Raw genomic sequence first — 12631 nt, 5'->3', positions numbered from 1 at the left:
ATTTGCAAAATATCCGAGTCAGCCTGAAGAGAAGATTTGGGCCTTTCCAAAGTCAGTTAAGGACTTCAGACTTGTGTGACTTTTTTTGTTTAAAGCAGGAGCTCGCAGGGCTGCTGTAGCTGAGCTTGTCCTGCGCTTAATCTTAGCCTTGGTGTGACCTTAGACTTGGCTTAACCTGCAGGGAGGCTTCCCACCGCAGTGGCTCGTGGCCAAATTGTCTAATAGTCACGGAGGTGGTGGCTGATCCAGGATGAAAACCAAGCCCCCCCAGCCCGAGAGGCAGCACGGGTGGTCCGGCATCGTGCTGCCCGACATGGGGTGCAAACTGGAACTGTAAACCAAGTGGTGGTGCAGACGAGCAGTTAGAAAAGCCACGCGGGTGTACGGCTGACAGAGGACGCTCCACGGTCTGTCACAGTGTGGGCTTCCAGTTTTTTTTTTTTTCCTCCTCCTCCTGTGCCTCTGTGAAATGTAGCTCCAATACCTGGGAACGCTTAAAAGCATCCAAGGAAAAATTCATAGCGCGTGCTATTCTTCTGTATGACCCCATAATTTTATGGCTCTAATTTTCTTGCCTGTGTTCAGTTCTGGATATAATTTCTAAGTGCTGAGGCCAGGGAAACTTGTCTGTCTTTATTGGAAATTGAGGAGAACGTTGCCCACGCAAAAACCGTAAAAGAGAACTGCCTGGTTTGCAAAAACCCCAAAGTTTAAATGTGAAGATGGAGTAGAGGGAGGTGTGTGTCATGAGATTGTCCTTAGCAATGAGATGCGTCGTTTTTGATTTATGGGACGTACAGCCTCTCTACTTTATAGACAAGGAACTGAAGATAAGGTGATGATGGTAATTTTGGATTGTACAATATCTAGTTGTAGTCTTTGCTGTTGGAGTTTGTGAACCTCTTATTTCCCTGGGGGATGGGTGTTGGGCTCTGGGCAGAAATGGAGATTGGGTGCTCTGCCTCTGCCCTGCGGGTCTGGGGTGCGTGTTGGAGGTGAGAATTGGGAACTCTGGGTCCGGGAGCACTGGGAGCGATGGGGAAGGGTGAGATGCAGTGAATCAATGGGCTCTGGGGGAAGGAGGTGCATTAGCTAGCAGAGAGGTCGGGTTGGTGGTGGATGGATGGGGCAAGGAGCAGGCAGGGCTTGTTGAGGTCGTCTGTACCCTTTGAGAGGTGCGTGAGGGCCCGTTCCCTTTCATCGCTTCTCCTGTGTTTGTTTGAGGCTCCTCATCTCAGGGCGGGGGAATGGTGGTAGAAAATAAGGCTGGTGTAGCCGTGGATGAGAATATCGACTTTCTCTGGCCCTCTTGAATCGCAAGGAGTTGCTCCTTTGGCTGCTTGATGGATTCCCGTGTTTGCAGTGCTGCCCTCCCGATGTTTGCACATGGGCTGGATTCTCTCCTCGCCCAGGAGGTGACTGGTAGGTGCTGGAGAGGGGGCCACCAAATCCATGGACTGAAGCTGGAACATCTGGAGACGGGATTGCAGCTGGTTCCCTCCCTCTCGCAGGGCTTCTTCGCCCGTGTCCCCTCCAGGAAAGCTGCCAATGTTGGCTGTTCATGAACAAAGATGGGGGCATCCTATGAGACAAAACGGGGGTGCTCTGGCTGTTGGGATGTAGGTGATCTGATTACTGTATAAATACTCGTTTCTGTTGATATGCATTTTTCTTCCGTAAAAATTCAGGAGACATCACATTTTCAGCGAAGAGACCTCCCCAAAGTCGCGTCGTTGCTCTGCCTTCTCCATCTGGGAAGGGGTTTTCCTCAAATCCTCACGTGACTGTTTATGCAACGCTGATTACAAACTTAAATGTTTAAAAAAATGTAAAAATTAAATTAGAGATTCATGTTGAATTTTGTTGTATGCAGGCAATTGGAAATGCTAAAACAACACGGAATGACAACAGCAGTCGCTTTGGGAAGTACATTCAGATCGGCTTTGATAAAAGATACCACATCATTGGTGCCAACATGAGGACGTATCTGTTGGAAAAATCCCGAGTCGTATTCCAGGTGAGGAGCTGTGCTTTTTTTTCTTTCCTACTTTTTTTTTTTTCTTTTGAGTGCGGTACTCGGGGGAATTTAATAGTCTGGATCTTTTCTTTGGATTAAAAAAATGGCTTTAAAAGTAGCCTTCCTGGTGGACACGGCTGCCAGACGTGTCTTTCGGGCTTGGTCTTTTACAGTTGTTCTTGATAATCCCAACCTGGTGACCTCCTTCTGGAGGAATACGTACCTGCGAGACTCATTAACTGGCCTCTGATTGTTCCCTCCGCGCCTGAAGTTGGAGCCCCGAGGAGAGACCGCTGCTCCCGGCCTGGCTGCCGAGCAGGGATGGAAAACGTTTTTCTGGGCAGCTGCTGAGATTTTTACTGAGCGTAAAAAGGCAGGAAGGGATAACTTGCAGGCAACAGTCTTTTGTTTTGAAGATGGAGGAGAAACGGGAGAAGGGCTGAGGTGGCTGATGTCTCTGCTGCAGCACATCCCTGTGGGTCTCTTGTCCAGGGCTCAGGATAAGCTTTCTTGGTTTCTGCTTAATATTTGGCTCAGAAGCACCTGCAAAACTTTTGTCCTTACACAAAAAAAACCCCAAATACAAAAATCCTACAACCAAACAATCTTGGGAAGCCATGAGTGTAGGCCACCTCTTTTAACATTGCTGTCAGTTTGCAACATGGTGTTTGTTAGCTAACTTAGCTTTTAGGGGTAAGGCGTGGAAGGTAATATCAAGTTATTTATTTCCTTTGCAGGATGGGCAATATACTTTGGTCAGGGCAAGGCTTGGCACCTCCTTTTTCCCAGGTGGCACAAGGTCCTCGTCATGGTGGCACCGAGGAGGTCTTGATGGTGGGAAGCAGGGGAGGGGGTCAGGGTGGACTTAGGCGCAGTGGGCGCTGGACTGAGGATGGGAGCACTGGTGTAACCTCTTCTTGCCTTTGTTAATTCAGCATTTTCCCTCGTAGGCGGAGGACGAACGCAACTACCACATCTTCTATCAGCTTTGTGCCTCAGCGAGTCTTCCAGAATTCAAAGAACTTGGACTAAGTAAGTACTTCTACCTCCCCGTTTGCCGGTGGCGGCTGCCTGGGTGTGATGGCAACAGGAAGACGTTGTGGGATTAGGAGTGCAGGTCATCTGGGAGGTTGCGTGTGCCTCTTCAGTGGGAGGAGGTAAAGGGAGATGAGCTTGAAGGGCTTCTTCTCCCCAGTGGAGAAGGTTTGCTCGTGCCACCTCTAGGGATGTGGCACCTTGGATGGGACACCAGCCCTCGGCAGCTCTGCTGTGCAGCAGCTTGCTCCGTAAAATGCACGAAGCTTGTGTGGCGCTGGTGGGTGCTGTCAGGCTCCTGCAGGCTCTGCTGGTGGTTAGGAGCCGTTGCTGGAGGTTAGCCATGGTGGAAGAAGACCCTGTATTTTGTAGAAACTGCATGCACAACCACAGTGAACGACACACTGGCAGATGCCAGCTGATGCAGGGAGAGAATGTATTAATCTTGTAGGAAACTTGCATAAAAATCTGTATTTTGAATGAAGTATGAGTATGGGTTCATCTGGCCAGTGTCTTGCAGCTTTGTCCTTTGAATCCGTTATCTTTTTAGATTGGCTGTCAATGGTTAACTCCCCGGATGCATCCCAAGTTGTTTTTTTTTTTTTCCCCCCAGGATTTGCAGCAAAACCTCCATAAGACACCTGAATAAGAGGTTTTTCACTTGCAGCAGGGGGTGCAGAGATGTGTTGTAATTAATTTTTTAATCTTGAATGTTTGCTGTTGCTTAAAAAGAGAAGCGAGGCTTAAAACATCCTTTTAAGTGTTTAAAAGGCAGGTCATGATCCCAACATGGAGCATCTTGCTGCTGCAGAGTCTCGCAGAGGTTTCCATCGTGGCTACGGAGCATAAGATAACTTCTGAGACTGTCTAGGCGTAATCTTATTGTCTGTCCCAGGACACCTGGGTGGGAGGTGAAGGTTTCTCGTGATTCACTGTGCACCAACCATAGCGTGAAACCTGGTCCGTAGGTCAATGCTTGTGCTGGACCTGGGGCTCCTTTTGGTCTCTAAGGGTCCCAAAATGATGTTCTTCTGATAGTGGCTTCCCAGCTACTGTCAAAAAAGCCCATGTTTGGTCCCATTGCATGCTCACGTGATCCCAGAGCGCATCTCTTGGAGCGCTTTGAAGAAGTTTCTAGCATGGAGTTACACGCTTCATTTTTGCAAAGATACCCCGAGTAATGCTGTTGTCCGTTGGCGTCTTAAAATTCAGAAATAAATAATTTCAACCCCGTCTGGGAGACGGGTTGCTGTGGGAGAGCTCCGGCTGTGAAACCACCTTTCTCTTCTTGGGAGCAGAGGAAATCTCAGCCTTTTTCGACATGATTCTTTAAAAGCCTCGTCTATATTTCTGGTGACTGGGAATATTGAAGGCTCAGAGCTTTCTGCTCTCCTGGTGCATCATCCAGGACATCTTTATACTGGTGCGACTGTGGCTCTCGACTTCAGTGTCTCAAGGGAGGATGTATAATCGCAACAGCTGGCAGCGTAGGAGGTGATGGGTGCCAGGGCTGCTACCCCAAAAGGCATTTCACTGGAAGGAAAGCCCTTTTTGGGTCATTTCTTATCAAAATTTGATGTTGTCAGTCTCCAGCTGTGCTTTTCCATGGTGCTTGTGGGTTTGTTGTAGCGCAGGATGTGCAGGTATCCATCCGTACAGCCTGCTGCTTCGGGTGAAACGCAACATCCAGAAAAGAAGTGATTCTCTCCAAAATTAAAGCTGAGTGTCTTCAGCGTTTCCTGCGCCGTCACCTTGCAAGAGCTTGAAAATACCTCCCTGAAATGTTTTTGTAGCTGGCGGACGCGTGGTGCTCGTGTGCTTGGTGGGGTTGGCTTCTGGGCGACAGGGATGTGGCCACCGTGAGCTGCTTTTATTAGGGCGAACCGGGCTCTGCCCTGACCTGTTGAATTAATAGTGCTGCGCAGTTTTCTGTGAGCTCAAGTGTGCAGAATTCGTTTATTTTTCTTTCTTTTGAGTTGGTTTTTTTTTGTTTTTTTTTTTTTTTTCATTACCACCTCTGCATCGGATTTACTAGCCCGTATCTCAAGATGACTGGTCAAACTTATTTCCTCATGTGAGCTGTACCTTACCTCCCTGTCAACCTCTTCTTCCCAAGGCTTCTACAAACCAAGGAGTATCTTGATGTAAAAGTCCATCTTTTGTTAGACAGAGAGCAGGATGTATGTTTTTCCCTCTCAAAAGCAGGAGCTGTTGCTTTTCCTTTGGGTCTTGTACACGCAAAGAATTGTTGTTACTCTCTTCTATATTGCAAAAAACTGGAAAGCCGAGAGTCTCTAAACTTAGGTGAGCCCAGCACAGCAAACCAGTTAAGTGTTGGCTTTTCAGGTAAAGCAATCCTAAAAGTTTGATTTTTTTTTTTTATTTTATTTTTTTTTTAAACTAGAAAGTAAATATGTGACTTAAAATGTGCGTGCCCTTTTGAAGCCTGGTGTCTGACTTCATGATCACTGCGCCTGGGCAGTGGCGCAAAACAGGAATATGCTTGTTTTGTTTGCAGTGAATGAAAGGGTTTCTGCGGTTATTAAAATGATTGCACGCGTGTTGAGATGTAAATATTGGAGTCGGTTATAACAGAGATGACTTGAGGCAGAAGCAGATCCCAACATGGATGGTTAAAATCGGAGGCTGACGTCCCGTTCTTATCAACCGCTGCCAGCCCTGGTTGTGTCTCGCAAGGTGACACGTGGCGACATCGAGCTGTTAATGTGATGTGCTCCATCACGGGCCGGGTGAGCTCCCATCGTGCTGGGAGGACTGGGATGGACATCGTCTCTCTGACCCCAATCAGCATTTTCTGCCCCTCATTCCTGATGCTCCAGCAACAAGGAGAGTTACGGAAACCTCCGGCTCCTGGGGCTTAGTATGCCAAAAAGAATTAAATGTTTTTCTTACAGCCTGAAAGTACAGCTAGTGCAAAAGCCTGCGGCAGGGCTGCGAAGGGATGGGGACCTTCTGGTGGCAACGGGAATCAAAAAAAGTGCCGATTGCAGTGATTTTAAAGGTTACCAGCAGGCTGATGTGGAATGCACAGTAGGCTGCTTTTCTCATTATTTTCGTGATCCTTGGGAAAAATACGTTTGTGAGTGTTTAACGATCTTTCTGAGCTGTTCTCGGCGAGTTCCTCCTACCCGGTTTGAAACGACTTGAAGCTGAGAACCCATTCTGGGTGGGATGGGGAGGTTCTCCAGCTCCTGGGCTCCTCCAGCCCTTCCTGGGGCCAAGCCCGCTCCCGCACTGCTAGGACTCAGGTTTTGGCCTCAAATAAGCCCTCGTTTTAAGGAGGGGTGGTTGCAGGTGAAGCTTTTTAAAGTAGGTACAAATCCCGCCGTCTCTTCTTCTTGTATCTGCATTTAAAATGCTTCTCGGTCTCCATAGGATTTAGCCTTGCGTCGTCCTGAAATAACTTTGCTAAAGCACGGATGCTTAAATGGTGTAATGCCGGCACTGCGAGCGCTCCTCCATTCCCTTTGCTCCCCGGGTTTAAGGCCTTATGTGGGAAAGGCATTACAATGTCTGAATTGGTCGTGAGTATGTAAAATAAGATGAAAAAAATTGAAAGTAGTAACCTCAGTATTGGAAGTAATACGCACCTGTGCAACAGAGCAGTTATTCGAAGCCTGAACAGACCACAGCTCTGCCCTGGCTGAACTTGCTTTGCATGGGGAAGGAGTTTCATTACTGCAAGAATTAATTACAGTGACTTACCAAGGTTATACTTTACCCATTTCCCAGCAAACCCTAGTTTAAAGGAGGCGGGTGCCCTTCGAGGATGGGCAGGATGGGGGACAGGGAGCTTCCTAGTGCATGATCTGGAAAGCTACAGCTTGCTGATGTATTTCTTCTCTTTTTTTTTTTTTTTTTTTTTTTTTTCCCTCTTCTCTCCTAGCATGTGCCGAAGACTTTTTCTACACTTCTCAGGGAGGTGACACATCCATCGAGGGCGTGGACGATGCTGATGACTTTGAGAAAACCAGGCACGCCTTCACCCTGCTTGGTAAGGGGTTCTTCTGCTTGGAGGCTTCCCGGCAGAAGTCTCTCGCAAATGTTTTTTCAGTATTTTGCCTGAATTATATGACTCTCCTGTAACGCTAAGAGGTATAAATCCATCTTCCTATTGACCTAGTTGGCTTTGCCTTGTTCTTTAGTATGAGCTGCAGAATTGTTTCTTACAGCTGTCCGCGAAGCAGCGGAGGAGAGTGAATTTAAGAGAAACCAAAATAAACCATTCTGGAGTCAAAGCTGCGCTGCAGCTTCGACTTGCTATGTTTTTCACCCTATTTACAAGCAGGAAAAGAGCTATTACTCCGCAGTTCAATCCGTATTTGGGTTGAGGGCGATGTCACTTCTCGGACCACCACTGTATTGTACCAAGTAACTAATTCCTGGGAATAATGAGCTGAGCACATCCCTGCTGTGCAGAGGCCGGGTTTGCATGGCCAGCTGCGAAATCTACCCCTGCAACAACCACTGGTTACACGGTGCCGCATCCTGCCTGCGGCAGTGACTATTTGAAAGGAAAAAACAAATTTTGCAGGTGGAAAACTTTTTCCCGGAGTTTATGAATGTTTATCTGAAGCCAAGTTTTTAAATCCTGTTAAGTCTCGGTGCCTCTCCGTTGCATTTCATCTGCTGGGAGAGGAGCTCATGATGTTTGCAGCCAGCTGTGAAATCCCCCTGAGCAGCTGCATCGTGGCCACTGTGCTGGGCTGGCGGCGAGCATGGGGACTCATTTCAAACGCTATAACTGCAAGCGTTTCCCCCAAATTTGTCCTCTTTGTGTTTTAGGTGGGCCGCATCTCTTTTTCTTTGGGGTGACAGCGGGATCTTGTTGTTTACCCTCCTCTTGCCCAACTTGTGCGACTGCTAGCTGTTAACTACTCCAAAAAATATGATGCCTCTGGTCACTCCAAACTTGCCCGTGGGACTGTAATCCCCAAGGGATTCTCTCCCCATCCCCTTGCCACCTGCAGTCTTGCTTTGGTCCTCTCTCTGTGTCCCCAAAGAGCTCCCCTGTCTCCTTGCTGGTCCCCACGAAGCGCTGTGCGAGCATCTTCCTCTGCAGCCAATTTTTCCTGCTTTTCGCATGCTTCCTCTGGCTCGGCCTTTCCTCGTTTCCTTCAGTGTTTCCCAGCTCTGTCTGCTTCTGTCCGGGGCCTGCTGAAATTGCTACTACGCTTTCTAGTCTTGCCTTTTTATGTGTAACAAGGAGAAGTCAGATTTATCTGCAAATCCCTGCCCTAGCCAGGCCTAACTCCAACTAAGAGTGCCAAGTAACAGCAGAGCGTTGCTCCTTTTTAGTAACCTTGAAACGTTTCTCACTGTGCTGATAAGAGAAAAGTCCCGAGGGAGAGAAAGGGAAGCTCTTGGTAATTCAAAAACCAGCAGGTGATGTCTCAGACCTTGGGTAGATAATTAGGACACCAGCACTGTACACAAAAGGGGCACAGAAAGCCCAGTTGGGATGTAAAAATGCAAGATATGACAAGAAAGCTGCGTGCAAGCTGCTGCTGAGCAAAGCCCCTGCTGGGAACGCTGGCAAAAACCTGCCAGAAAAATACAGAAAGCAATAATATCTTACAACCCCCAGTGAAGACCCACAACACGTAGCTCCTGTTGAGACGCTGGGGACACGTAAGACAGAGCTTCACATCCACCTCCCTGGTGATTTGCTGTAGCACCGGTCTGGAGGCGTTGCGCATCATGGGCACGGCTTTAATTTTCTCTTCTGTTTGTGGGACACCGGCAATAAGTTGTAATTTCTGTGCTTCGGCTGTCAGTGAGATCTCGCTGTTGCACTACGATCGCAGAGAAGCAATTCCTTGTTCTATAGAAGCCCGCGGAGCCCTTATAGCTCTGGTCCCATTTGATCATTATGGGGTAGCATCCTAGGTTTCGTGCACGTTTGCAATAGTATTAAACCCATCTCTGATAAAATCGCTTTGATGCAATCATTAGGGGTCAAGAAATCACACGGGGAGCTCCTCTCGCCGCCTTCGCTGTCATTTTTGAGTGATGACTTTACGGAGAGTTTATGATGAGTTTTATTGGGAGAGGTCTGATCATTCTGAAAACCAATGGCCCGGGAAGGAAATCAAACACCGCGTGCGTTCTCAAATCAACTGTAAATTGCGGTTTATTTTCTGTTGTGAAAAATCAGTCTATCAATTGTTCCCGTAGGAGTGAAGGAGTCTCATCAGACGACCATTTTTAGGATAATTGCTGCCATTCTGCACCTAGGGAACCTGGAAATCCAAGGGGAACGCGATGGCGATGCTTGTAGCGTATCGGTAGGTCACATGTGGGACACGTGGGGAACTTTTTATGCTTGTAAATTGACTCGCGTTGGATGTGTTGAGCTTTGCAGCAGTATCCTTTGGTAGAAAGCTCTTTTCCTCCTGGTTTTCTTAGCTTTTTTTTTTTTTTTTTTTTTTGAAAACACATCATAATTTCCTGGTTGTTTTCTTTTTCCTGGAAGATAGTGCGTTATTTATCCTCTTCAGCCAGCCCAGCGAGATGATTCAAAGGTCGTTTTCCACCTTAAGTCCCAACCCATCTTTAACTCTTTCCCCTTTCTTAAAAGACTCGGTGCACCGAGTATTGGGGGAACGGTGATTCCCACCAGCAGAAGGTGTGATGCTCCACAACCGCTTTCCTACAGGCAAAGCCACGAAGCTGCTGCTTGTAACGTGGCCATCCAGTATCCAAACGAGCACCGCACAGTTAATTAGCAAGAATAAATAAGACTAAAAGACGCCTTAGGGGTGTTTTTTCTGTTCCTGTGTTTGTTCGGGGGGGAGGAAAAAGTGATTATATGGAAAATACTGTCCTGTCAATTATCATGGCATCCCAGACCGGGTCGTTTGTTCCTAATTAAAGTATTAAAACGGGTTCTGCACACACTTCTAGTGGTACCCTTGAGATAATGTGGTGTGCAGTTAGTTGGATGCTGGGGGTAATTTGCTTGATATTTGGCAACACGGATACGTAAAAGCGGTCTGCTCCGACAATGTCGAGCACTGTAATGGAGTTTGTGTTGTTTAATTACCTTCAGATGTAATTGCATGGTATTATATCAGTCCTGTTATGACTTTGAATCCGTGGTCAAAAAGGTATCAAAGCAAAAAAGCATCCTAGAGGTCTTTTAAAAACGCATTTTTCTCTCCGTCCCCAAACCCATCCAGCTTTTATACAAGCACGTATCTAACTGGAAGCAATTTACTTCCTTTAGATATGTATTATTACACCGAGGAAAAGAAAATGGATTTCTCACTGTCCAAAAGGCAGCGCCCGCTTTCTTAGCATAATAGAGACCCAGAACTGCCTTGTCTTAGTTTGAGGAGGAAAAAAAAATACAATGCGCTAGAGAGAATGAAGTTCACGTTTCATTTTATTGATTATGCGAAATAGAAGCCCTTCTGGTAAGGCACGTTTGGCAACTTCGTTGTTCAAAATGGAGTTAGTTTGTAAAAGGCATACCCCAAGCTTTAAGTTGAGGCTTAATCGAGGTTGCTCTGAAGGAGCGCGTAGTTGCAGCTCAAGGAGGAGTAAAGTGGAGAGGGCTCTTCCCTGTTGGCAGTCACCATGGAAATCTGCTCTTTATCAAGTTTGAGACCTCAAGGATAGCCAGAGCAGAGGAAAAGCCATAGGATATACCACCATTTAGAGCTCCGTGTGAGCCATTTCATCCATGTCCGTGAAGATTAGTGCAACTGGATGAGTGCTCATCACTTCTCTGTCCCCTATCAACCACAGAGATATGCAGTATTTCCCTAGATGAGCATGAAATGCCGCTTATTTTTTGCGCTGATGTGGGAACCTGGTATTAAAACTCCATTTTTTGGGATGTCACCACCTGCTGACTTTTCTTGTTACCCCTAGAGTGAGGACGAGCACTTGAACAACTTCTGTGGCTTGCTGGGTGTGGAGCACAGCCAGATGCAGCACTGGCTTTGCCATCGCAAGCTCATCACCACGGCCGAGACCTACGTGAAGAACATGTCCGTGCAGCAAGTGGTGAACGCCAGGAACGCCCTCGCCAAGCACATCTACGCTCAGCTCTTCAACTGGATCGTGCAGCACATCAACAAGGCCCTGCACACCACTGTCAAGCAGCACTCCTTCATCGGTGTGCTTGATATCTACGGGTAGGCATGTTTTCTGCTTTTAAGGCTGTTTAATCAGTCGTTTCTGATTTGTCTCGCCCTTCTGAGCACGAATGCTTGACCTTGCCTTGTGGCAGGGGATGGGAATAATAGGAAAGGTTGGAAAAAGCGTGGTCATGATATGTGGATTGCAGTTTCGATCCTCCCTTAGGTTTTCCAGTGCTGCCACTGAAACAGTCTATGGAGATCCCCTTGAGCGTTGGCTTTTGGGGTTGACCTCCCATGCTGTTCCCATTTGGGCTTTCTGTCCTGTGTGCTCTTTAAAGCATCAAGCTTAAAGATGGGCTAGGCGTAAAGGTGCAGACGTGGAGACCAAAGACCGCGTTGGCTCTGCCTGGGGTTGCTGTGGGATTTGAGGAAACTCCTTTGCCTCTTCAGCTGTGAAACCACTGCTGCGGGGCCCTCGTGCAGTGAGAGCTTTCGGAGGACTTTGTGAACCTGCGGCGGTGGGATAAGGTGCAAAAAGCTCTGGCATAACCGAGGGTAAGGCTTGCAGCCTGCAAGCTCAGGGGGAACAAACTGCTTTAAATTCACACTGGGCACCAGTTACTGTCCGGTCTGTCATCCTGGAACTTGAGTGCTGGTAGAAGAGGGATGCGAGAGCCCCATGTGAAGAGTTAGTTTTAGCTGAAGTGCTGCAAAGAAGCAGAAGATGGAGGAGAAAGGAGGGGTTTGTGTCAGTTGCGGGGTGACAAGGAAAGATGCATTCTGGGTTTGTTGTTTTCCCCTCCCCTCTTTCAACACCATCCCTTTTCCGTCTCTCTGGGGAGCAAGGACAAGGGAGAAGTCACAGGTTGCCCAGAGCGGTGTGAGATGCCCCATCCCTGGAAACATTCCAGGCCAGGTTGGACGGGGCTCTGAGCAACCTGATCTAGTCGAAGATGTCCCTGCTCATGGCAGGGGGGTTGGAGTAGTTGTCCTTCAAAGGTCCCTTCCAACCCAAACCATTTTGTGATTCTATGGTTTTAAATGGGCCAAGCAGCGGCCTGCTGTGCTCCCTTTAATATATTAAAGTACTTGATTGCTCCTGTTTTGGAGGGGAAGGTGGGATGGACAAGTTGTAGCTGCTCCAAGAACCGGTCCCTGACCGAGCGCAGTGGCTGTGCTCGCTCAATCCCGCATCTCCTGTAACGGCAGACTCCTCGTAAGGTCTATCAGATCTAAATGAACCTGAAGTTCAGAACGAAATCCTGCCAAAGCAGTTTGGGTCAGCTGCAGAAAGCTTTTATGGCTGTAATACCTACATGGTTACTGGAATTGGATCTTGTGTATGAAACCTCCCTGGGGTTTCTACAGCTACTGGTGATGTTGATTTTAATGTTCACTGGACAGAAGTTGGAGCATTGGCGTAACCCACTGCCTGCTCATCTCCATCAGCAACTGCTGCCGTACGGGC

At 47.8% G+C, this 12631-nt stretch overlaps 1 protein-coding gene across 1 annotated transcript in view; it reads left to right on the top strand.

Annotated features, from left to right (window-relative positions):
- LOC128902947 (unconventional myosin-Vb-like) overlaps nucleotides 1-12631 on the top strand; it is a 155390-nt gene that overhangs the window by 51902 nt on the left and 90857 nt on the right. Inside the window, exons 6-10 of the mRNA XM_054186727.1 lie at nucleotides 1874-2017; nucleotides 2968-3049; nucleotides 6960-7067; nucleotides 9251-9360; nucleotides 10952-11217. Coding sequence (XP_054042702.1) covers nucleotides 1874-2017; nucleotides 2968-3049; nucleotides 6960-7067; nucleotides 9251-9360; nucleotides 10952-11217 — 710 coding nt within the window. The remainder of the gene's footprint in view (nucleotides 1-1873; nucleotides 2018-2967; nucleotides 3050-6959; nucleotides 7068-9250; nucleotides 9361-10951; nucleotides 11218-12631) is intronic.

This window comes from Rissa tridactyla, chromosome Z, assembly GCF_028500815.1.
Source record: "Rissa tridactyla isolate bRisTri1 chromosome Z, bRisTri1.patW.cur.20221130, whole genome shotgun sequence".
Classification (NCBI taxonomy): domain Eukaryota; kingdom Metazoa; phylum Chordata; class Aves; order Charadriiformes; family Laridae; genus Rissa; species Rissa tridactyla.
The sequence above is the reverse complement of the archived record's forward strand: the minus strand, read 5'-3'. Positions and strand labels throughout refer to the sequence as shown.